At 32.7% G+C, this 25,491-nt stretch overlaps 2 protein-coding genes across 2 annotated transcripts; both read left to right on the top strand.

Moving 5' to 3' along the window:
* The first annotated feature begins 8,214 nt into the window (after positions 1-8,214).
* On the top strand, positions 8,215-12,797 carry LOC109797799 (nucleobase-ascorbate transporter 6). Its single transcript, XM_020357939.3, has 14 exons — positions 8,215-8,762; positions 8,946-9,043; positions 9,420-9,596; positions 9,694-9,794; positions 10,126-10,201; positions 10,308-10,367; positions 10,515-10,699; positions 10,820-10,916; positions 11,047-11,133; positions 11,510-11,568; positions 11,657-11,748; positions 11,835-11,912; positions 12,017-12,177; positions 12,388-12,797. Exons 1-14 carry the CDS (start codon positions 8,651-8,653, stop codon positions 12,604-12,606), a joined length of 1,602 nt encoding a protein of 533 aa, XP_020213528.1. The 5' UTR covers positions 8,215-8,650; the 3' UTR covers positions 12,607-12,797.
* A 1,825-nt stretch (positions 12,798-14,622) lies between these two features.
* Positions 14,623-16,948, top strand: EIF3G1 (eukaryotic translation initiation factor 3G1). The gene is made up of 2 exons (XM_020354621.3): positions 14,623-15,049; positions 16,130-16,948. Exons 1-2 carry the CDS (start codon positions 14,713-14,715, stop codon positions 16,663-16,665), a joined length of 873 nt encoding a protein of 290 aa, XP_020210210.1. The 5' UTR covers positions 14,623-14,712; the 3' UTR covers positions 16,666-16,948.
* The last annotated feature ends 8,543 nt before the right edge of the window (positions 16,949-25,491 follow it).

Below are 25,491 nucleotides of genomic sequence, written 5' to 3'. Positions count from 1 at the left end.
CTTATGAAAACTATGTTTATATAGTCATATTTCAAGATAGGATTATGCATATTTTTAAAATAATAGGAAACAAAAAGAATATAAACATCTCTCAAAGGAAAAAAAAAAAAAAAACAATTGTACTATATGTACAATTGTGAATCACAACATTTCGCTTCTCTTTATAATAACCCTTTTTAAGCATTAAGGATTAACCTTTTAATATTTCTTTTTATAATTAGAGATGTAAATGAATCAAGTTAGATCAAGTTTTACTAAATTTTGAATTCAACCCATTGATAAATATTGTAATACCCTAGTTACTACTTCTAAATATATAATAATTAATCAATGTCTTATATTAATATTTTTAGGTTAACTAGTTTGGAATAACTTTTTGGATTTTGAAAATTACGTGGATTTTATAATTAAATATATTTTTTAAAATAAAGAGAGTTTCAACCAATCTATTCTTAAAAGTTTTAAGAACTTTTGTCCCCATAAGTCTTAGAAGTACTCTTAAAAAATGTCTAGAGTCTCTGAACCTAATTTTCATTCTTGTGTGTCTTTTAGGAAACTTTGTTGTTAGAGTGATGATCAAAGAGTGAAAAATGTAGACTATTGTCACTTTGCTTGCCCCCTTGCTGTGGAGTCTCTTTTTTAAAGGTAAGAAATGAGTTGATTGTCACAGTCATAGATATTATAAGGGTTATGAGTAAAATGAGTTAGCCATAAATTTCATAGGATTTTATCTATAACTTTTTTTTTGTTTCTTTGATTTTGATGAGTTTTGAATACCATGAAGTATTGATGTTTGATTGATGATTGTTGTGTTATGTGTTTTTAAATTGTTCTTGCTACTCTTATGAAATTAGGATTTTTCTCAATATAGACATGATTGAGTTATTAATGGAATTATTTGTTTCTTAGTAAATTAAGGTAAAAATATGTTAATATGTTTTATTTTAGACCCATGGGACATTGTCATAAGATATTTGGATAAATTAGGGGTTTTGGAGACCCTAATTTGATAGAATTCGTGAAATTATGAACTATTGTCATACATTTTCATGCTAATACTAATTATAAAAGTTCCAAAGAGCAACCTTTGTTCTTTGTTCCTACGATGCTAAGAGAGAAATGTTGACACTAAATATAAGCATGGAAGCTCTAATTCTTTCTCTTTGTTCTCTTAATGCTAAGCTAGGGTTGAATGATGCTAAACATGGGAGTGCCAAATAGATATCCTTACTTTTTGTCACTTTAGGAAAAAGAGTGGATAGGTTTGTGATGAGTGTGGAGCTCCTAATGAATACCACTTAATGAATTCTTGAATTAATAATGTGTGAGAATTTTGCTTGATACATGTAGTGATGATAAATGAAATGCCATGGTATGTTGTAAATTGATATGAGTAAAGGTTTGATCTGCCTCTTTGTAAGAATGTTGTGGTGACCATGTGCATATCTATGATCATGAATCATATCATGATAAACTACTATTTTTGGAAATTGGTTAAGAACTTAACTTGTAAAGGTTATAGGGTGTAATACTATATTTGGGTTCTAATGAGTCACTAGGATATATCAAATTATTTGAGAGTATCAGTGATGGTCAAATCATGTGTGAAGGCAAGACGTTAACTATATGTACTCTTTGATCACTTTCAAATGTTTTTGACTTGTTACTACATGCATGTGATATAGAAGTTAAAGATATTACATTACATTATTCCTATTTGTTTTAGTTGATCATTGCCCTATATGATATTTATTTGCTTTTGTGTGTATGTTTTGTTTGTTTCCTTTACTACATATACTTGAGGATGTTGTGAGATATATCTCACTCCCATTCTATTTGTGTGTTTTTCTAATGAATTTAATGTACAAGTGATGTCTAGAAAGACCTTGATGATGATAGTCTTAAAGATAAGCCTTGAACCTTAAGTCTTGTTGTTGGTTATTTCTTTTGGGTTTTAATATGTTTTAATAAGTTGTGATATTAGGGCTAAAACAATTAATTGTTTCTTTTATGATTCTACATGCAAACATCTTTGGTTTTTGAAATAATTTGCTAATGGCGTTTGAAATGCCATAATCGTTTGATTCAGTAAGTTTTATATGACTTGTTTTATGATATTTCAAATGTGATGTTCTTTACTCACAAATTTGTTTTATTAAAAATAGTTTTTTATTTGCTTTGTATTCAATTAGTTAATTATGCAATGTTTATTTAATGAATGTGTTTGAGGTAAAGGTGTTATAAATATGATTGTCTTACGTCAGGTTAAATTTGTATTTTGTTTATCAAGAAATCCAACCCACCTTTAATTAGGTTGGCTTGAGTTAGGTAATAAAGTTAATTCATTAAAAATATTAATAATTTGAAATTTTGAAAAATATGAGAAAAGAAAAAAATTAGAATATGAAATATAATTTTTATGACCAATACTAATATAAAATATATGATTAATATATTAAAGTTGAAATAAATACATAAAAGGGGATTGAATGTGTGGAAGTGTATTTTTAAAACTTTTTGCAAGTAGGCAAATATAAGTTAATAAAAGTTTTTTGTTTAAAAGTGTGAGCGATAAGAGATAGATTAAAAATAATTTGTATATTAATATTGGTTCACTCAACTGAATTATATCCATGTATCTTTGAACTTAAAGAGTTTTATTAATTTAGAAACTTTTACAAATAAGTATTCTCAATACCACTTTTGGTTACACCAAATATTTTCTATGTCACTCTTGGCCAAAACACAACAGTACATTATAGTATTCTTTAACTAGTTTCTTCAAACTTACAAGAAAAAGGTTTTGGGTGTTTACAAGCTAACTCTCACAAAGAAGATATGTATGTTTAGGTGCACTTGAAAAAGGTTTGACTTGCTAGGAAGGGATATAATTAACTGAAACTTTCTCTAATTGTCCACTCAAAAAGAGTTTTTGGCATAGCTAAAGAGTGTTTATACAATATGCACAAAGTTCTTTTTCTTCTCTACAAGTCTTCTTGTATTTATAGGTTTCAGAGATATTTTTGTAGGTGAGGACCTTAATATTTATTTGTTTGAAGTGTGATTTTTGATCTTCACAATATGGTCATTTACAATACTTATTTAGATGCTTCAAAGCTTCATAATGCTTAAGGCTTGATAAGGGAATGAAGTAGAGAACTTTGATTCTGAACACGCTATTGTATACACTGATAATTTTTTTTGTGATTGACTTTTCTTTTTTAGACATTGCACTAGTTTAAACATATTGTACCAATCTATGCATATTTACAAATTAAATAGAAAATAAAGATATATAACATTTATAACATTCACAAATTATTAGAGAACTTATCAAATATATATTTTTTGAACGTTATAATATATTTATTAAGAGTGAAAAACATTCTACAAACATTAAACTTGTTAAGGCCTATAAAATATTTTGTATATATAACATATATGTATATTATCCATTAAAAACAATTTTTATTTGATTAGACAATATTATTTATCTTTAAATATTTAACACAATTATATACTTAAAAGTTAGTAACAAAACAAATAATTAATTGTACATATGAAATGTAAGTAATTTTATTGATAACTCATCGATCTTATTCAAGTTGTTGAATTATTTTATTGATTTCACTGTCATGTTAATAATATTTTTATTAATAAAGTTAAGTATTACAATAAGAAGTATATTAACAAAAGTACTTGCATATTTTTATATCCATACATTTAAAACAAAATTACAATAAAAATTAGAATATATTGTTCACAACCACATGATCAATTTTATCGATTACAGAATATCTAATGTTAATTAGGCATTTCTTGAAATATCCAAAGTAATTATTGATGTCAATAATAGTGTTATTTATAAAAGAGATAATATTTCTTTCTCTCTTGGATATTTTTTCACCTCTCATTTGTTGTTTGAAATTTTGAATGTGTATTATAAACAATTCATTTGATAAACTATATTATTTGTATTATTGTTCACGTTGGAATGTTTTCTAACTCTTAATTATCAATATTTTTCCATCACCAACTTATAGAAGTCTTTTATTAAACTTGTGGTATGGGGAATGAATTTACTTAACTCAAAAATACAATATCAATAACTTTTATGAGTCAGCGTTAATTTATTTGCTATATTGTCTACATATCTAGCTATAACTAATTTAAATTAATATACATTTAAATTTTCCTATTTAAAAATATTTCTAATAAATTATTTTTTATAAATAATAATAACTTTTTGTCATGCATTTTCGGTATTAATTTTTTTTTAATAATTACTTATAATTTTCTCTAATAAATTTTACTAATAAGAAAAATCACGCATCTAATAAATAAGTAAATATTATATTTCATAAATGTAATAAATATATTATATTAAATAAACATAACATTTAGTGCTATTGTTTTATAGATTTCATTTTTTCTGGTGAATCGATTTACGTATTCATATTTCACTTGTAAGTTGTAAGTAACTGATTGATTTACTTATTCATTTGGTTACAGGTGAAATAGTTTTGTTTATATTACTACAACATTTACTTATGAGTCAGTCATGGTACAGGGATGAGTATTAGTCTCTAATTTAGTACACGATAAATATAAATATAAAAAATAAAAAAATTGTCACCATAGTAAATCATACTAATATACATTAATCAAACTTGTTTAGATTCAGCTTATAAACACTTTTTATAATTATTCTATAAAAAAATATTTTTTTATTTTTAATAGTTAAACTCTCAAAATATATGTTTCTAACATATATAAATCAATTTTATTAATTACTATTATATTTAAAAAAAATCATACTAGACTACTTAGTATATATTGATTATGATCAGGGAAAAAACATTGTTAGATATGACTAATGGCATTTGCTTTTCTCTTTTGGGCACAGTTCAAGAAAACTTTGGAAGATTCAATGTGGGGTTCAGAATGAATCCATTCGATGTCTCTAAATGGAAGTTACATGGAAATAACGAATCAATAGAGAAACTAATTAAGCAACAATTTTTTTTCTTTGCAGGTAACAATTCATCAATCTTTAACTTTAAAACATTCTTTTGATTTATTATTTATTATTTTAATATACAAGATTAATTTAATGGCACGAGGCTTATAGATCCCAATCCCACTCTGCCACTCTTAACGTGTGCACCATTTTCTTGTGGATTTCACATCACAGGATTGTATCTAGGAAGTTAGGAAAAAAATATTTTAAACTTAATTCACATAATATAAACAATTATTTAAATACTTATGATGAACAATTATTTTGTTTAAAAAAAGAATATCTCAAATATGATTAGATTAATCTACACACAACTTAATTTCTCTTGATTTCCTCTTTCTATACTAGAAGCTCTTCTTGAACCATTCCGTCCATATATAGAAAAAGATTGTGACTTTAGTGGCATCAATTATTACATTGTTATTCTACATGCAAATTGTCTGGTGGAAGAAAGTGTAAATACAAGAAAGAACCACCCTGTTACTTCATGTTAAAGGAAAGGATAACAAAAACCAACTTTATTATTTTCTTAATATAATCGATTTAGATACCAGATTTTAAAAATATATTTTCAAAGACGGTCAAAAATATTTTCCTTTAGTAAATGGGACTTGTTGCATTATTTATATTCATCTTATTTGTTTTAATCTATATGCCTTTTGAATAGATGTCAGTGCCTGTTATACACTTATACCATTATCATTATTTAAATGTTACCAAGCACAAATACTTTGAAAAAGATTGAGTGCTGAACATTTTATAAAAATTATATTAAACATTATTACATTGTAATTTTGATTATAATCACATTAAACTTTGCTGTGGTGCAAGATCTTGTATTATATTCCAAATCTCCTGTTAATTTTAATATTTCTTAAAGTAAAACACTTAACAAGGCATCTAAGCATAGTTTTAAAAACCGGACCGATCATCGAACCGGTTAAGGTACTGGGTCAGTGAGTCAAAGGTTGAACCAGTGGGTCACTAGTTGAACCGCATGACTCGATTTTTATTTATTTATATTAAAAAAATTCATATTAAATATATTTAATACTTATAAATTTTAATAACTTCATATCTTATTTTAAATTTTAATTTTTTTATCTTATTTAAAATTATTTTTATTTTTATTTTGTAAAAAAATACATAAAAAATTACATGTTAAACAATATATTAATACAAATTAAAAATATAAATAATATGTACATATATAATATGCTTGCAATTAATATCACAAAATAATATATGTAATATTTACATAGATATTATATTATTAAATATATAATTTAAAATTAATAATATACTATAAAAGTTATTTAAGTTGTATATATTGCAAATAAATATATTAGAACAAGTAGTCATTGTTATATTTAATAAGACTTCTTGCTTTTCATTAAGAGATTCAATTTTCATTATTATTTTTGTGGTTTATAGTCCCTTAAAAAAAAAAAAAAAGTGGTTGAACGTTTGACCCACCGGTTCACCGGTTGAACCGGAAAATTGACCGGTTCAATCCGGTTTTAAAACGGGTCAACTGCATAACCGATCTAACTTAAGATTCGGACCGGTTGGACCACCGATTCCTGGTCCAACTGGTCCGACCGGCCGGTTCGGTCCGGATTTTAAATCACTGCATCTAAGTTCTCTTCACCAACACTTGGACATTATTAACTACAGTAGAATTTTCGTTGAGAAGCGTCTCTATTAAGTAATCTTTAAAATAAAAAGAAAATTACTTGAGTAATCTTAAAACTACTAGAAATATGTTTGATAATATCTCAAATATTGTACCAAAAGAAAAGTAGGATCTTGAATGTTTTAAAAGAATATTTAAATTATTAATTGAATTTGAATACAATAGCTCAATTTAAAAGCTTACGGTAATGATTATTCGATACTTGAAATTATTTAATTTTCTTTTATTATCATAGGATCATTTGGAAGAGAGAGTAATAGTTTGAAGATGAAATTGATGATCTACAATATTGACATTACATTTACATACATGTGAAAGGTCAAGTCTTGTTTTCAATTTCTTTTATGTGCAAAAAAATTCAAACTGAATCCATCCATATTAAAAGATTTTATTCATTTTTTTAAAAAACTATTTAACTAATTCACATTATACATTTGGTTTGATTAGGACGATTCAATTTTACAAAATGAATTAGTTTGTTTTCTGAAAAAAAAAAATTATATATAGATAAAAGGTGAATAGTTGCATGGCACAAATTAATCAAATTTTGAAAAATTTGATTAATATTTTTAAAAAATTGATCTGATACTTTATAAAAATGAATTGATTAACTGATTTACTTTTATAAAATAAATCACTTCCATTGGATTTGGTTTTTTATAATTCCGATATATAAAAACCTACAATTTCCATGGTGCTTTGGCCATGTACATGCACATGCAGTTTGGTAGAGTGACACTTTTCACTGCTTAAAGAGAGGGGTTTTTCAGATTACAAAGGACTAGTCCAAGAGAGACAGGTCAGTGTTCAAGGGTCATGCAAAACGGTCAGGCAAGTAGACACTGAGACACAAGTGTACGAGAGAGAGACTTATGTAAAGGTTTGATAATTTGCCGAAAAAAAATATATAACAGTTCATTAAAAAATTAAAAATGTAATAAATAATGTGATGGAAGATAGATAAAAGATAAACAAAATTGTATTGTATTGAATAAAGTTGTTGTATGAATTGTTATCATTTCAAAAATGGACTAAACGATCTCACAAAACCTGCAAGTTTGCGACCATATAACACAATCCTTGTTAATTTTGCTTTTTTTGGTCAAAGTAAAAGTCATAGTTAAAAACCATGCTGCTAGTTTCAGTTAATTTCAGGCTCTGAGTCAAGGTAAAAAATAAGTGCTTTTGATCATTTGTGGTCAATAGTACTCAGTACAAGTAAAAGGTTAAAAATGGTAAACTTTGTGCTGTGCTAAAATGTTAAACTGAAATGGGGTTGAAAGAGAGGGTTCTCAGTGCTTCTTGTAAGCTTCATTGTTTCTGATTATTTTAACAAATATTAGTAATAGTTAAATACTAAATTTGAGGTAAATAAAGGTGAAGGTCAAGTTGCTTTTATGCAAACTTTATCTTTCCGTGTTGAATAAAAAGAAAAGCAATGGTGTTAACAACATTAAATATTGGATTACAATATTGTAAAGCAATATGGAACTCGTAGATTCTTTTGTATTTTTGTTTTCTCTCTTACTTTAGGAAGAGCTGGCTCCCTCCTTTTCCTTTTGTTCCACATCTTCACACTCACTTTTCATGTTTTCTTGGCCTCCATGTGGGTCTTGGGCTAAGAAATCTTCCACCATTAGCTGCATTGCATTACGTTGCTGACAAGTTGTCTCCCTTGGACTAGTTCTGTTCATTGTCCTAGTATGAAGGAAGAAAGTGTTGTTGTTTCTTAGAGGGTGCCTTCAGTTTCTTCTCTTCTTTTTCCTCCAATTGCCACTGATTGATCATTCCACATTTGTGTCAGTGTTGCTTAGTTTCTTCTGGGGTTGAGAAGTTGAAGTAGAAGCTTTGGTTTTTGCACTATAGAGAAGTTTAAGTTTTGGTTGGTGTAGTGCATTAAAGTTGATTAAGTTCATTGTAGTAGGATTAGAAGAATGGCAGGTGGAGGAGCTGCACCACAACCTAAGCAAGATGAGCATCAACCACATCCAGTGAAAGATCAATTACCAAATGTTTCTTTCTGCATTACAAGTCCTCCTCCTTGGCGTAAGTTTACTGCTTCATTGGAACCATTTTTTGGCTGCATTTTGCTCTTTTGGCATATAGCTAGCCCCTCTAGTTTGGAGTATGTTTTAAAAAAAAAAAATTCTGGTTTACATTCTTAATTTTATGAATGTACATTCATATTCAACATGGTGATTGAGTTTTAGAATTTTTATGTCAATGAAGCGGAGGCAATCCTACTTGGTTTCCAACATTACCTGGTGATGCTTGGCACAACTGTTCTAATTCCAAGCTCTCTTGTTCCCCAGATGGGAGGAGGAAATGTAAGAACCTGTTTCATTCTCTTCTCAGTTTTTGTTTTCTAAAACAAATCTACATTTATCCATTAATTTCTCATCTAAAATTTACTTAGTTTTGAAAATTGTTTCCATAACATGTTTTAAAATCCATAAAACAGAAACAATTCTCATCTTCTTTGTCTCCCTCAATTCCACACTCTGCCTTGTACCTTATATCACCCTTCACTAGTTGTCTCAGGTTCTAAGCAACTTTGTTTAGCTGCATTTTGAGTTGTTACAATTTGACCACTAGGATCAGCCTAGTGGGATTAGGGTATACACGAGATCCTAAGTTTAACCATGTTGTCATCTCTGTAATTTCGACTGATAAAAAATATTGGTTACAATTTTGGTTCCATAGGAAGAGAAAGCAAAAGTGATTCAGACTCTACTGTTTGTGGCTGGCATAAACACATTTTTCCAAACATTCTTTGGGACTCGTTTGCCTGCAGTTATTGGGGGATCCTACACCTTTGTGCCAACAACCATTTCAATCATTCTGGCTGGTCGCTACAGTGACATTGTGAATCCTCAAGAGGTTGGTTGGTTCATCACAAACCTGGTTGAATTCCACGCTTTTTCTGCTTTTTGTTATTTCATCATCCTTGTTTACCTGGTTTGTAACAAATATGCAGAAATTCGAGAGGATAATGCGCGGAACACAGGGTGCCCTAATTGTTGCCTCAACCCTCCAAATTGTTTTAGGCTTCAGTGGCCTTTGGCGCAATGTAGTGAGGTTCTTGAACCTGCCCTATCTATACTAATTAAACTTTTTTCTCCTTCACACTTATGCATACAATTCTTTTACTCTCAGATGTTAACAGATTTTTTTTTTTTTGGGATAGATCTAATACCCACATTTTTTCGTTAACTCTCAATTAGAGATAATAATCCTCATGTCAATTAGTAATAATGTTTTTCAGTTTTTCTTTTTTATTCAAAAGTATCATAGTGACCTCATTTGTAGTTATACTGATTGATACAATTTTATTCATTCTGGAAGTTATTAATTTGTTTTAGCCTCTTAAAGTCATATTCATGGGTAATTTTCTGTATTTTTTGTTCAGGTTCTTAAGTCCTCTCTCTGCTGTTCCCTTGGTTGCTCTGTCAGGCTTTGGGCTGTATGAACTGGGTTTTCCTGTGGTACATATACTTGCAACAAGGACTAGTTCTTGTTTCCTTCATATATTTTATTTATTTATTATAACGTGTGATTCCCACTTTTTTGATTCTGACTTTTGAATTCCAGCTTGCAAAATGTGTGGAGATTGGGCTGCCAGAAATCATCATCCTAGTGGTATTTTCACAGGTGATTAATAAATTTATAATTTTCTTGAAGCCAGTTCATTTTTATGTTAATTACATCATTAAAAGCTATTTTTCTTAGGTTAGTGGCATTTGTTTTCTTTGTTTTCCTTTCTTCTCTCTTGTTTTAAGTGGTGACATTTTTTTGCAGTACATTCCTCATATGATGAAAGGAGAAAAGCCTATCTTTGATCGCTTTGCAGTTATATTCTCAGTGGCAATTGTGTGGATTTATGCTCATCTTCTTACAGTTGGTGGAGCTTACAGAAATTCGGCACCTAAAACCCAAATTACTTGCAGAACCGATCGGGCTGGAATTATAGGGGGTGCTCCTTGGTAATGATCTTGTGATTTTTCCAATAACAGCAGTGTACATGTAACTAGTAACTACTTGTTTGGACTCTCTCAAATGATATTGAATAATGGGGTTTCCATTTGTCAAAATACATTATGTAGGATAAGAATCCCATATCCTTTTCAATGGGGAGCTCCTACATTTGAGGCTGGAGAAGCTTTTGCTATGATGGCTGCTTCATTTGTTGCTCTAGTAGAGGTTTGTTTACTTCTATGCTGCCATATGCATTTTAATAGCCGTGTCTTTTCTCATTTCTACTGTGTGTGATTTGTTGCATACTAATTTAGTACTTTTCTCTTGCATACAATAAAATATACTTGCTCAACAGTCAACAGGTGCTTTCGTTGCTGTGTCAAGGTACGCAAGTGCAACACCAATTCCACCTTCAGTTCTTAGCCGTGGTGTAGGTTGGCAGGTAAACAGATTCTAATAATCAGAAAAAAAAAATTCTTCTACTCAGTTTTTTTCACTTTTTGGTCTTATCTTTATTGTTTGTTTTTCCTCTTATTGATTCAGACTCTTTGATATTTGCATTTTCTAAGTTTTTGTCACAAGGGTGTTAACGATACTCTCTCAAATATTTTTTTTTATTAGTTAAAATTTATTGAAAATCATAAATTTTGTTTGTCTTTCATCTCATCTAATGAGTTCCTCTCCTAGCTTAGTGGTAAGGTTCACCAAATTTTTTATTTTCAACCAATAGTAGAGAAAGTATTAACAAGTGTTAAAAAAGTGTCAATAACACTTCTCTTTTATGATAGTTAATAATAGTTATTTTTCTGATGCTTCAGGGAGTGGGAATTTTGTTGTCTGGGATCTTTGGAACAGGGAATGGATCATCAGTTTCTGTGTAAGATTCTAACTCAACAGTTCCATGTTATTTGACATATTATTTTCCTAGTAGGAAAATTGTATAACACCATTGGCCTTTTTCCCAGAGAGAATGCAGGACTCTTAGCTTTGACACGTGTGGGTAGTCGAAGAGTGGTTCAAATATCAGCTGGATTCATGATATTTTTCTCAATTCTTGGTAAGTTTTTAAGGCTGGAAAGTTTGATGTGATTTGTTACCTTTTGAACTTTAAACTAATTAATTATTATGAACTACTATGTGCAGGAAAATTTGGAGCTGTTTTTGCTTCAATTCCAGCTCCAATAGTTGCAGCTTTATATTGTCTTTTCTTTGCCTATGTGGGTATGTAATGTGTATATTATCAACTTAAAGAAGCTGGACTTGTATTATAAAAGTTAATTTAGTTTGATTAACATTAACTCTCTTTTTTTGTTCCCATAACACAGGCTCAGCAGGTCTCGGTTTTCTTCAATTTTGCAATTTAAACAGCTTTAGAACCAAATTCATCTTAGGCTTCTCTATTTTTATGGGCTTTTCTATACCACAATACTTCAATGAGTACACAGCATTTAAAGGCTACGGTCCTGTACACACGCATGCAAGATGGGTATCAACCTTTACTCCTTCATTCTCTCTAATTTTGATGCACTATCTTTAGTTTGATTTATATAGTCTAGTCAATTTCTTTATTAAACATGAGATGCAATAATTGAACACTATAATTGCTACAATTTCACTCTAGGATGAATAGTCGTTTAAAGCACATAGTAATTTATTTGTTACATACAAAACTAATCGTGTGATTTCACTTTGATAGTTCAATGACATGATCAATGTGCCATTTGCATCTGAAGCCTTTGTTGCTGGTTCATTGGCACTGATATTGGACGTTACATTGCACAAGAAAGATAACCAAACTCGTAAAGACAGAGGCATGCAGTGGTGGGACAGATTCCGATCGTTCAAGACAGATACCAGGAGTGAGGAGTTTTACTCTCTACCTTTTAATCTAAACAAGTTTTTCCCTTCTGTGTGATTGGACCATGCTTTTAGAAGTTGCATGCATGAAGTCAAGAATCAAGATATGCCATTGCAATATCTCGTCGCGGTAAAGCATGTGATTCAATTGTAACTTACAAGAGAAACGCACCATTTTCTTTATTTTTACTACAAATTAATGTAGCAATATCAATATCATCATTTTGTAGTAATAGTTATTTCTGCCAATTACTTTTGTTGCTTCTCTATTAATCTCTATTTATATTCTGTTTCTCGTGTCGATAATAATACCTATAATCTATGATAATATATAATAAGAATACCCGAAATTCATACTCTCTCACTTAATTTATATGATTATCATCTTGGACATGAATGAAAAATGAAAAAAAAAAATTGTTTCAAAATTACCATTCTCGCATACATCTCTTTCGCTTTCAAACTCACTTCTCCGTGCTTGCTCACAATTTCTGACCCACATTCTCATCCTTCCTTATGCCTTCTCCCATGAAGTCAAGCTGAGCAGAGCACTCCTTATAGTCATAGCAAACTCGAAGTTCACAAAGACATTGTCTTCCTTTTATGGTCACTCATCAACAGCAACGCTTATCGTATCCGAGGTACAAATCCATCATTCAAAGAAGGTGTCGGACCTTTTGTCAGATAACAATCGCATCGGAGGTTGTGCTAACCAAATATGTTTTCTGACTTCAAGGTTTTCCTTCATATCAAGTATGTTCCCCAAAAGATTGAATCATTTCACAATGCTTTAAAATGATTTTACAAAAATGTAAAAATTCAAATAAAGTTAGCAATTTTTAAATGATTTTGCATGATGAAAAGCTATAAATGTACACACATATTAAAAATCAACTCTTACTATCTCATTTTTAAAAATTTTAATCTTTTTTTTTTATATATATTTTCTATTGAGTCATAAGATTCATGCATTTATGAAAAAAAGATTTAATATTGAAGCACCTTTAAAATTTCATAATATTATTTATTATGACTTAATTTATTAAAAAAAATTCAAATTTTTTCATTTAAATATATTTTTAAAAATAATTTTATACTAAGATATATAACAAATTGATGAAAATCATATGGAGAGAGTAGACGATTCAAAAATAAATAATTCTCTTTATTTTAACTTCCATCCGGCTATTAAGGATGGAGAACTTTTTATTATATAATCTTTTTCTTTATAGTTCTTTTTCTTGTTTTACTAAACTCAAGGTAAATCACTTAGTTTATGAGTTTCCTACTCCATTTTACTTTGATTATCTTTTTCTATTTCTCTTTTAACTTTATCTCAAGTTTTTCCTCCTTACAAAAAATTTGTACAAAAAATTATTTTTTTCATTTCATCTTGTGAAAAGCTTCTTTAAGGTAAAGGAGTTTGATCTTAACCTTTGAATTCTTTGCTTGTGGCATTATTATTTTTAACTTGCAAATTTGTATAATATTTTTGTCATTATTTTATTTCGTTCTATCATGTGTCACCCTTGATATTCATACATGTACATGAGGGTGCAAAAGGTTATTACCTTTGAAAATCAAAGTTAATCCCACCTTGAAGTCAAACTTGCAAATAAAATTATAAATTCTATTATAACTTTAACTAATCTTATTACAGAATTTCTCAAACTTAAATCATATATATATTTGTTACACACAAATTTCTTTTCATTTTTATTTATTAATCTTAATAATTTGATAATTTTATTAAAAAAAGTAGAATATATAACTCAATTCAATTTAGTTCAACATAACAATATATTAAAAACCCAGTTGCTATAGATTTTAAAAAAAAATTATTTCTTTTTAATTATTATCATATTATGTAAAATATTTACCATAATTTTTTTATTTAATTTCTAATTAATTAATAATATAAAAAATATATACAATTCAAACTAAATAAATAAACTTATCGGTGCATAATATAAATATATATGTAGCAAGTTTTGTATCTGGGCCTACATGGTGTTGAAAATTGGGCCTGATTTAAAAAGCCCAAGGCCTGTATTACTTGAGAAGACGAGACCTAAATCGAAACCAGGTTTGGCATCGTTCACAATCGGTGTGTAGTGACAGAGTGTGAGAAGCGAAAGAGAAGAAGCGTTGATTAGGGATTACGATGGCGCATCAAGGGGAACCCGCCAAGCTCCGCTGGGGCGAGCTGGAGGAGGACGACGGCGAGGATCTCGACTTCCTCCTGCCGCCGCGCCAGGTCATAGGCCCCGACGAGAACGGCATAAAGAAGGTTATCGAGTACAAGTTCGACGAGGACGGAAACAAGATCAAGATCACCACCACCACGCGCACTCGCAAACTCGCCAACGCGCGCCTCAGCAAACGCGCCGTCGAGCGCCGCTCATGGCCTAAGTTCGGTGACGCCGTCCACGAAGACGTCGGCAGCCGCCTCACCATGGTCTCCACGGAAGAGATTCTCCTCGAGCGCCCCAAGCCTCTTGGTTCTTTCTCACTCTCTCTTTTTAATTCGTTTTTCTCCTTTCTGGGGAATATAGGTTTTTCGTTTTTGTTTCGTGTTTCGTTGTTAATTGTTAATAGTCACGTGCTTAATTAATTGAGTTGGTTAGATTGATTGAATGGTTGTATTTCATGTGCCTGTGGATTGTGATTGTGTCAGTGCTGAATGCTGTTTATTTGTGGTATTGGACAATGCATAAACTGCGATTAGATTTTTATTTTCAGAGGGCAAAGTTTGTGATACCCACATTTTGCACGAGTGTCTCTATTTTTGGAGAGTAAGGGTGGGTGTGTTTGATTTCTGTTTCCGGAAACTGTTTTTTTGGATTGTAACTAAAATGGTTGACTCCGATTGGTGATGGAGGGTGGCTACAGAGGGAGAGGTTGAATTAGATGAAAAGAGAAAAAGATGAGAAAACTTCTCTCACTTGTTTATGCCTTTTTGTTTTAAAATACTTGTTCTCCAAACAATTTTCATAACTTCATAGATTTTTGGATGAGAGGTTAATTGCTGGGTAGTGTGAAATTGTTTCAAAAAACAGTTTCTAAAACCAAAAAGTGATGAGGGAATGAATAAACAGGTGCTAAATTACTGGATTTTTAAAATTAACTATGGCTGTGCATGAAAATGAGTTTTTAAGATTACAAAGCAGAATGTAGAATTGAGGGAGAGGTTGAATGAAATGAAAAGAGAAAAAGATGAGAAAACGTCTCTCACTTGTTTATGCATGCTTTTTGGATTTTAAATACGTGTTCTGGAAACAATTTTCTGAACTAAATAGATTTTTTTATGAGAAATTGATTGCTGTGTAGAGTAAGTGTTTTTAGAAATCAGTTTTGAAAACCAAAAGGTGACTAGGGAATTAAACAGGTGCTAAAATAGTGATTTTTTCAATTAACTCTGGTTGTGCATGAACGTGGATATTTAAACTTGACGTCGGTGTATGTTGCTGCATAGGTGCCTTGATATCCTTTTGAGTAGTTAATTGTAGGATTGTTATATTGGAGAATTTTAGGATTGGTCTATCATCGTCAGTATATAATAGCTATGTGATTGTTAACAGGCTCCAAAGCAGAGGAACCAAAGACTGCTGGAGACCCATTGGCTCAATTTCAGAAGGGTGCTGTTCTTATGGTCTGTAGGACTTGTGGGAAGAAGGGTGATCACTGGACTTCAAGGTGTCCTTACAAGGATCTTGCCCCACCATCCGAGGGATTCGTTGACAAGCCTGCGGCATCAGATGCTGCAACAGCCACTGCTGGTGCAACCAAGGGAGCATATGTGCCTCCTGGTTTGAGGGCAGGTGCAGAGAGGACTACTGGATCAGATATGCGGCGTAGAAATGATGAGAATTCTGTGAGGGTAACTAACCTCTCTGAGGACACAAGAGAGCCTGATTTGCTAGAGCTGTTCCGTCCTTTTGGTCCTGTAAGCAGAGTTTATGTTGCCATTGATCAGAAAACTGGCATGAGCAGGGGATTTGGCTTTGTAAACTTTGTTAACAGGGAAGATGCTCAGAGAGCTATCAACAAACTCAATGGGTATGGCTATGACAATCTCATCCTTAGAGTTGAATGGGCAACCCCGAGGGCAAACTAAATGTTGTGCTTTTTGCCCCTTTAAAACGTTTTTGAAGGTCTATCTATTTTTGTAGTGAGTCCTGTACTATTTGTTTCCTTTGAGATGATTTAATATTTATAACTACACATACATTAAAGATCTCATGTTGGTTATTGGTAATCAGGTATCATCTACCCTTCTTCACTTTATAAAGTATTATCCTAGCCTAGGGTTTTATGCCAAATCAATTTTGTTCTTAAGTATGCTTTGTCTCATTTGTTACTTTTTATTTCTGAGTAAATTAAACTTTCTTTCTTTGTCATATGGTAGTATTACTCTCATTCCATTTTATTTTACACTCCTATCCAGACATGAAAATATACTATACTTGACTGTTAGACTTTGTTAGATGGAATAGGTGGGAGAGAGGGGAAGTATGTGTAGTGGAAAAAAAGGCAAGTTGTTTTTACAAGTGAAATGGGGAAAGAAGAAATAAAAAAAGTGGTGATCCATTGATTTCTTTTCCACGCAATCATAGACCGAATATGGGTGTGAAATTCACTTAAGACAAGAAAAATGTGCCCCTAGTGCAAATTTAGCACCCTAGAATCCATTCATCAATATTAAATCTCAAACACATTAGGAGAATGCAAACAGAACAAGCAAATGAAAAATATAAACAGGGATAGAATCTGGATACATGGCAAAAAAGAAAAATGCTATATAAGAACTGTGACATAAGCCAGAAGAATTAGAACATTGTATTCATGATCACAAATTATAGGATCAGTAAACTTTCGGTCTCATTAATTTTTCAGTTTCAGTTTATGCACGACTGCACGAGCCGTCTAAGCGCAGATATGAAACTTCAATGGATTAAAAGGAAGTTGTAATCAGCTAGAGGTCTTGCTCCTGCAATCAATTACATATTTTATAAATCGTTTAATATTATTTTTCCGAGACTTCCAAATCTAATATAATCGATTAAATAGTCACGAACAAAGCTTATTGTAATCAAGTAAATAGTTAGGGAATCGAATAAGACATTGACATTTGTTGGTCAATTTTTTAAGATGTGTTGATCTTGATTAAGTTGAGGTAAATTACTAATTTAAGTTTTATTATATTTTTTTTTCTTTTCATTTAAATCAAACAATTTCATAATATATTTTTATTTCTTTTATATTTTTTAAATATAATATTTTAAATTTTACTTATTTTTACTTATTTTTATTTATGTATTTTATTTTTCATCTATTAATTTTCTTGCAACCAATCACAGCCTCAGCATATCTGCATATGTACCAAAAACAAGAAAAAGAAGATAAATGTACTCTAAAAAATATGAATCTCTATAAAATATGAATTCTAAGGTGGTAAAAGACGATAGGTGAATTATGGTGGTTCATATTTTCTTTCAATTTGAACCATTAGATCCTATAATTGCATTAGATGTAATAATTTTTTTCCCTTCATCTTCAACCTACTTGCAAGAGCTTCTGAGAAGATTGGAGGGAGTGATTCTGATGCTGCATTTTACACTTTGCATTTCACATAACGCACTACGCCTCCTCCTCACCGTGAGGCATTTGCCTTCATGGGTTAATGGTGGCGAACGGTGGTTGGATGGTGCTTAGCTCGCAAAGAGTTTAAAGAAGAAGAATCACGAGCAGCAGATGCAAGATAACATTTCAATTGTTTTCAGCTTTTCACTGAACTTTCTTTTGCATATTTATTTTCTTTTGGTTATGTATAAATTTAATTCTAGTGATCCCACATACGACATATCTTTGTACTTAATTTCGACATATCTTATATCATGTTTGGTATCTTAAATTCAATTTGCCTTTACAAAATAGATGTTAAAGTATTTTGAAATTTCATTTTTGTAATAGTCAATAAGTTTTTTTTTATTTACTAAATTATGAATATGTAATTATTTAATTTTTTAACCCCACATATCACACAGTAAGCATATATTTTATTAGTAGATAATTATCTGGTATGAAGATAATTATTAAATGTTATATTAATAGAGTTAAAAAAATAATTTATGAAAAAATTATAAAACTAAAATTAATTAAGTTATAAATGAGTTCAATAAGATAAACTCAGGTTCAATTTTTTTTTATACCAATTTTTTTTAATAAGTCAAACTCAAGCTTTTAATTAGGCTTATTAAATAAATGAACAAAGTGTAATCACTCAATGGTTTAATATAAACTTTGATAAAGAGTAATATATTATTTTTACAACTTTCATGACAATTTAATGATAAATAAAAAAGATAAAATTTGTACATTGTCATTTTATTTTATAAAATCAATAAAATTAATTGAACCAAAGATAATTGATATAATTTTTAAGATAATAATTATATAAGTTAACAAATTCAACCCATGATAGTTTGTTATTTAATTTAGTATAAAATTATTTTACATGATTAATACATCGTATTTTATCTAAAATAAATAAATAAACATAAATAGCAAGTTTCCTCGATAAGATTATTTCATGGCTATCAACCATTTTACAGTTTAGGTAAATAACTTGAATCTTTTTATACTATATTTGCTATATCATGCCCAATATATTATTAACAAATGGTATACCTACATTTTGAGCATCTACGGATTTTATTTATAAAATAAAACAAAATAAATATATAAAGATTAAGTACTAATGAGTGGTCACTCAAAAAAGTAATAATATGTGGTATGTAATTAGAGAATATAAATTATTTAAAGTAATTATAAGGGTAAAATGCAAGAAAAAATGGTATATTAAAATTATATATTTCATTTTTATATAGTATAGAGTTAACAGAACAAACTATTTAATTTGATATTTATTTACCTAAAGTAAAGTCCTACTTCTGATGTCACCCATTCTTATGATAGATAAATTACGATGAGAAATATTTTTTTATTTAATTTATTAAAAAAAAAGTTTGATGGTAATACATTGACATTTTACTCCATCATTTAATCACAATTTATTTATATGATAAATTTATTAATTTTTACAATAATTGTCTCCAAAATTATATAAACTGTAATTTTTTATTGATTAATTGGATAAAAAATAATTATACTAACAATACATAACTATTAAACTCTAAAAAAAAATATTTGATTATACACAAATTGAATATATAATATATATATGAAAAATGATTCAGCCTCCGAAACTTAATGTCGAAATTAATAAAATAATATTTTAAATTATAAAATATTAAATTAAATAATTATTTTATAATAAATTTATTAAAATATATTAATATTTTAATTTTTTGGACCATGATTCGGACAAAATTTCGGAAACTGTAGCGTAGCTATATATATATATATGAAATAAATAAAATTATATTATTCACTCGCGAAATGAATAAAGCATGATATTAATTTCTTTGACCATATACATGGTTTTGTATTATGAGGAGTCATGTGGATGAAGCAAGCCTGAGATATTGTTCTTTGCAAAAAAAACAAAATGATCCATAGTTGTCACTAAGAAGATCCTTAAAGTCCAATGTTAGGTAGGAACGTCTGAATATTAAAACCCAACGTACAAGAGATTACAAAATCTAAATTGGGTACCCCATAAATTGCAAATGTGACTGTATTTGAATTTTATCAACTACTATGCATTAAAGGTGTCCAAGTATTAGAAAATTTTTAATTTTCAAACCATTGGGATTCTGAAGATTTAATTCATGGGTACCATATTGATGGCCAATTGACCATAAAATTTCAAATATTAGGGTATGTGGAGTCCTACATGCGAGCGAAATTCTCGCAATAGGTGACGTGTGAGTTGTGAATGAAAGAAAATTTGAAGGCGCATATGAATCATGATAGATCTATTCATATTAGATTTACAAGAATCAAAGATTACCTCTTTTGTCTTAAGGAGGGCTATGATTCATCCAAACATCGAATAAAACGACAAAATGATTTAATTTTTCCAACATTTTTCGGGCTATCTTGCCAGAATCATAACATCCAAGGATGCGTAACTATACTGTACTCCTTAAAATCAATGATTACGATACCCAACTCCTTTTCGTACACACAAATCCAATTTCTCTAAATAATATACATATATATATATATATATATATATATATATATATATATATATTTTATTCAGTAATTCAGCATCTACATTCAATTTTAACAGTTTAAACATCAAATTAAAAATTATTATCGTATAAATCAAGTTTATAAATTTTTATAAAAATTAAAATTTTATATAATACTTCATTTTGTAAGACCCCTTCTCCTTTTCTTTTTTTCCCTCTCACTCACTCTCTTTTCTACTCATTCACTTCTCCTTGCACTTTTTATGTGGCCGATTGTGTTCCTTGGTGGTGCTCTCTTCGGATTGAAGGTGTTGATTGAAGGATGGATTTTTTGTTGAAACCGTGCGAAGCTTCTTTCCTTCAATCTTCTTCTCCGTTTCTCTTCCCGAAAGCTCGGAATTCTTGTACCGAGATAAGGGAAGCTAGTTTTTTGCTGTGTTTTGCTGAAAGTGAGTTTATAAACTCATTTGTGGGCTGATGTTTAGATGATTTCGGGCTGAGATTGATGAAAATAGAGTTTTCGGGGCTTCGAGGTTTTTGAAGAAATTTGGGTTTTCCTTTGATTTGAGGTTGCATGCTGAAAATGTAGTGTTTTTCTTGATGATTGATGAAAATGTGGACTTTTGGATGGATTGCATGCTGGTTTTCTAGTTGTTTTTGCAGGGTTGGGTGAAATTTTTGAACTTGGTGAAGTTGCTGCTGAGCTTCGCGCTGAGCGCAGTTTTGCGCTGAGCGCGTGACCATCAGAGGGCTCCATTTGGGCAAGCCTGCCGGGCGCAAAGGTGGGTGCGCCGAGCGAGCTTGAAGATGGGAGCCTCTGGATGGCCCACGCCGGGCGTGACATGGATCGCGCCGGGCGCGCTGGTAGTATGTGACATGTTTCGGGGTTCCGGTTCCACGCTGAGCGCGACCCTCGTCGCGCTGGGCGTGGGGACTCCTTGGGAGTCTTTGCCATGGGGGCGCTGGGCGCAATTTGAATTGCGCTGGGCGTGAGACCTTGGGAGGTCTTTGCCTTCCCTACGTTGGGCCCGGGATTGGACACGCCGGGCGCACGAGACTCCTTAGAGTCTCTGCTTGGGCATGCGCTAGGCGTAATTTTGTATTGCACCAAGCGGGTAAGAGCCTTGGGCTTTCTGGCTGGATCACGCGGGCGCAGGCCCTCTTGCACCGGGCGCATTGAACCCTGGTGCTATCTGGTTGTGCCACGTCGAGCGCGACTATGAGTGCGCTGGGCACGTATGATGATGTTGAATTTTATGCTGATAGTTTTTTGAATTATGCTGAACTAAGCTGTAATTGATGAATATGTTATGCTGACTATATGATAATGCTGAATAATGATGTTAAGCTGTAATAGATGTATATTATCGTGCTGAGCTGGGATGTTACTGATGATTTTTAATGTTGAATTATAATATTGTTGTACTATAGACTGTTGAGCTGAGTTGTGAGTAGTAAGCTGTGTTGAATACTACTTAGCTATGCTGTATGCTGGTTTGTTGTGCTGTGTGTTGAGCTATGTTAGCTCGGCCGTGAGTTGTTCGATATTGCTGTTTAATGCTGAGTTGTATGTTGTTATAGCCGCTAAGTCGGTGTTAATATAGTCGCTAAGTCGGTGCTGTTATTGCCGCTATGCGGTGCTGTTATAGCCACTTGAGTGGTGTTGTTATTGCTGCTATGCAGTGCTGATATTGTCACTTTGCGGTGCTGATATTGCTGAATGTTGTGGTGTAGTATAAGCTGATTGATGTGCTGATAGCTGTAGCTGTTTACCATTCATATTGTTATATATGTAGGTGATTTCTTTTCATTAGCTTACCCTTTGTTGTTTCCATGTGTTTGGACTGGGATGATCATACGTTGTATGGGAGCAGAGCAGGAATAGGTTGGTGGCTGGTGATAAGTCTGCAACTAGCAGACAGAGCTAATCCTTTCGGATGTTTTGTTGTTTTAGCTACCGGGTGTAGTAGCAATTGTTGTATTTTGTACACTTTGAATCTAGCCAGACTTGGATCTTGTATATATATGTATTCTAGACACTATATGTATACACTTATTCCTTTCTGTCCGGTGTTCAGGTGTGTTGTGCAGTGTGTAGTGACCAGCCAGGTCGTTACACTTTAGTGGTATCAGAGCAGTTTGAGTCTAGTGGACACTCTTTGGGGGTGGTTCCATTAGGCTTTTGTTGTGCTGAACTCTGTGTTGTGTTGGTTTCTTTTTGTTTGTTGTGTTGTTGATTGTTGTTTGGTTTAGTTATTGTATACTGAAGATGTTGTTACTTTTGAAGACAATGACTAGAACCAATGAGCAGATAGCCCATGCCATGGAGATGATGGCTATGGCTATGCAACAGCAAAATGCCTATTTTGCTCGGATGGATGCTGATAGAGCTGCAGCCGGTGCAGCAAGGCCCACGGGGTCACAGGAGAGCCAGGATCTAGCTGAGTTCCGGAAATGCCATCCTCCACAGTTCAAAGGAGATGCAGATCTAGAGGTAGCTGACCACTAGATTTGTGAGCTGGAGAAGATCTTTGCAGTGTTGGGATGTTCTCAAGAGAAGAGGCTGTCATATGCTGTGTACATGCTAGTTGGGGAGGCGGAGCATTAGTGGAGGAGTACTCATCATATGCTGACCGTTAGAGGAGTGGTTATTGATTGGGAGTGCTTCAGGAGGAAGTTCTTGGAGAAGTATTTCCCTGAGAGCGTGAGACACGCCAAGGAGGCTGAGTTTATGCGGTTGCATCAGGGAGGGGTGACAGTTTCTGAGTATGCAATGAGATTCGAGCACCTGGCTCGTTTCTATTCGCAAGGTATATCTTAGGCCTGAAAATGCAGGAAATTTGCTGAAGGTCTAAAGCATGAGCTGAAGAGGGTGGTGGTGCCTATGGCCATCACTGAGTTCCCGATCTTAGTTGAGAAGGCGAAGGTTGTTGAGTGGTTGGAAGGTGGCAACCGTGTGGTGAAGACTATTGAGGGACCAGCTGGGTCCAAGAGAGAAGGAAATCAGAGGAATCCATATGATAGGCCCCAACCACAGCAAGGGGGTCCTGTCATTAGGCAACCTTCTGATGCTGCTAGGGGAGGGAGACAGGGTGGAGGTGCCACTCTCGGATGTTACAGGTGTGTTGGGCCCTATTTTGTCAGGGATTGTCCACACACGGAGAGTCGGTGTTTCAAGTGCCATCAGATGGGTCATGAGTCGACCAACTGTCCTGCTAGGAACAGACCGGAGAGGGGTGATGCTCAGAGGGGTGGTGCCTAGAGAGATGATGCTCAAAGGGGTGACAGACCCACTACAGCTGGTAGAGTATTCGCTTTGACTGGGGCTGAAGCTTCTACTTCCTCAGATCTTATGAAGGGGAAGGGTAGAGCTGCTGGTAAGGATGTGATGATTCTTTTCGACTCTGGTGCTTCACATTCCTTTATATCTTATGCTTGTGCTGCTATGCTGGGTGTGCCTGTGTGTGATTTGGGGTTGAGACTGCTAGTGTCGACGCCCGCTTCTGCTTTGGTAGTTGCTTCTGAGTTCTGTGCTGGCTGTCCTATTGTTGTAAATGAGAAGAGGTACAAGGTGAACCTGATTTGTTTACCTTTGGTGAATATTGACATAATCTTAGGGATGGATTAGTTGTCTGCCAATCGCATCCTTATAGATTGTGCCAATAGATGGTTGATCTTTCCTCAGGAGGAGGAGGAGCTGTTGATTTTAGCTGGTCAAGCTGAATTATTGCTGAGTGATAGAGCAAAGTGTTGTCTTCTGCTTGCTGCTATGAGTGTGGAGACTGAGAGAGTTATAGTTGATATTGATGTGGTGAGGGACTTTGCTGAGGTGTTCCCTGATGAGGTGCCGAGATTGCCTCCTGTTAGGGAGATGGAGTTTAGCATTGACTTGGTTCCAGGTGCGGGGTCATTGTCGGTGGCTCCCTATAGGATGGTTCCTGCTGAGCTAGTTGAGGTGAAGGGTCAGTTGGAGGACCTGCTGGAGAAGCAGTTAGTGCGGCTGAGTGTATAGCCGTGGGGTGCTCCTGTATTGTTGGTAAAGAAGAAGGATGGAGGTAGTCGACTGTGTGTTGATTACCAGCAGTTGAACAAGTTGACCATTAAGAACAAATATCTACTTCCCCGGATAGATGACTTAATGGATCAACTGAGGGGAGCATCCGTTTTCTCGAAGATCGACTTGAGGTCGGGTTATCACTAGATTAGGGTGAAGGAGGGTGACATACCAAAGACTACTTTCAGGACTAGGTATGGTCACTAAGAATATGTTGTGATGCCATTCGGTGTGACTAACGCCCCTGCAGTGTTCATGGATTTCATGAACAGGATTTTTTGGCCGTTCTTGGATAAATTTGTGGTGGTATTTATTGATGACATCCTAATTTATTCAAGAACCCCGGAGGAGCATGGTGAGCACTTGAGGTTAGTGCTGGAGATTTTGAAGGCGAAGCAGCTGTACGCTAAGCTTTCGAAATGTGAGTTTTGGTTGGATGAGGTGAAGTTCTTGGGCTACGTGATCTCAGCTGAGGGGATTGCTGTTGATCTAGCTAAGGTGGAGTCGGTGTTGTAATGGGAGCGTCCAAGAACTGTCATTGATATTCGGAGTTTTGTGGGTTTGGCGGGTTACTATAGAAGATTCATTGAGGGATTCTCCAAGATAGTGGCACTTTTAACCTAGCTGACAAGGAAAGAGCAGCCGTTCAATTAGACAGATGCCTGTGAGCGGAGTTTTGATGAGCTGAAGAAGAGGTTGACTACTTCTCCTATGCTAGTGTTGCCGG

Source organism: Cajanus cajan, chromosome 3 (genome assembly GCF_000230855.2).
Source record: "Cajanus cajan strain Asha chromosome 3, NIPB_CcT2T_4, whole genome shotgun sequence".
In the NCBI taxonomy this organism is placed as follows: Eukaryota; Viridiplantae; Streptophyta; class Magnoliopsida; order Fabales; family Fabaceae; genus Cajanus; species Cajanus cajan.
Note: the sequence above shows the minus strand (reverse complement) of the source record. Positions and strands in the feature narration are given on the sequence as shown.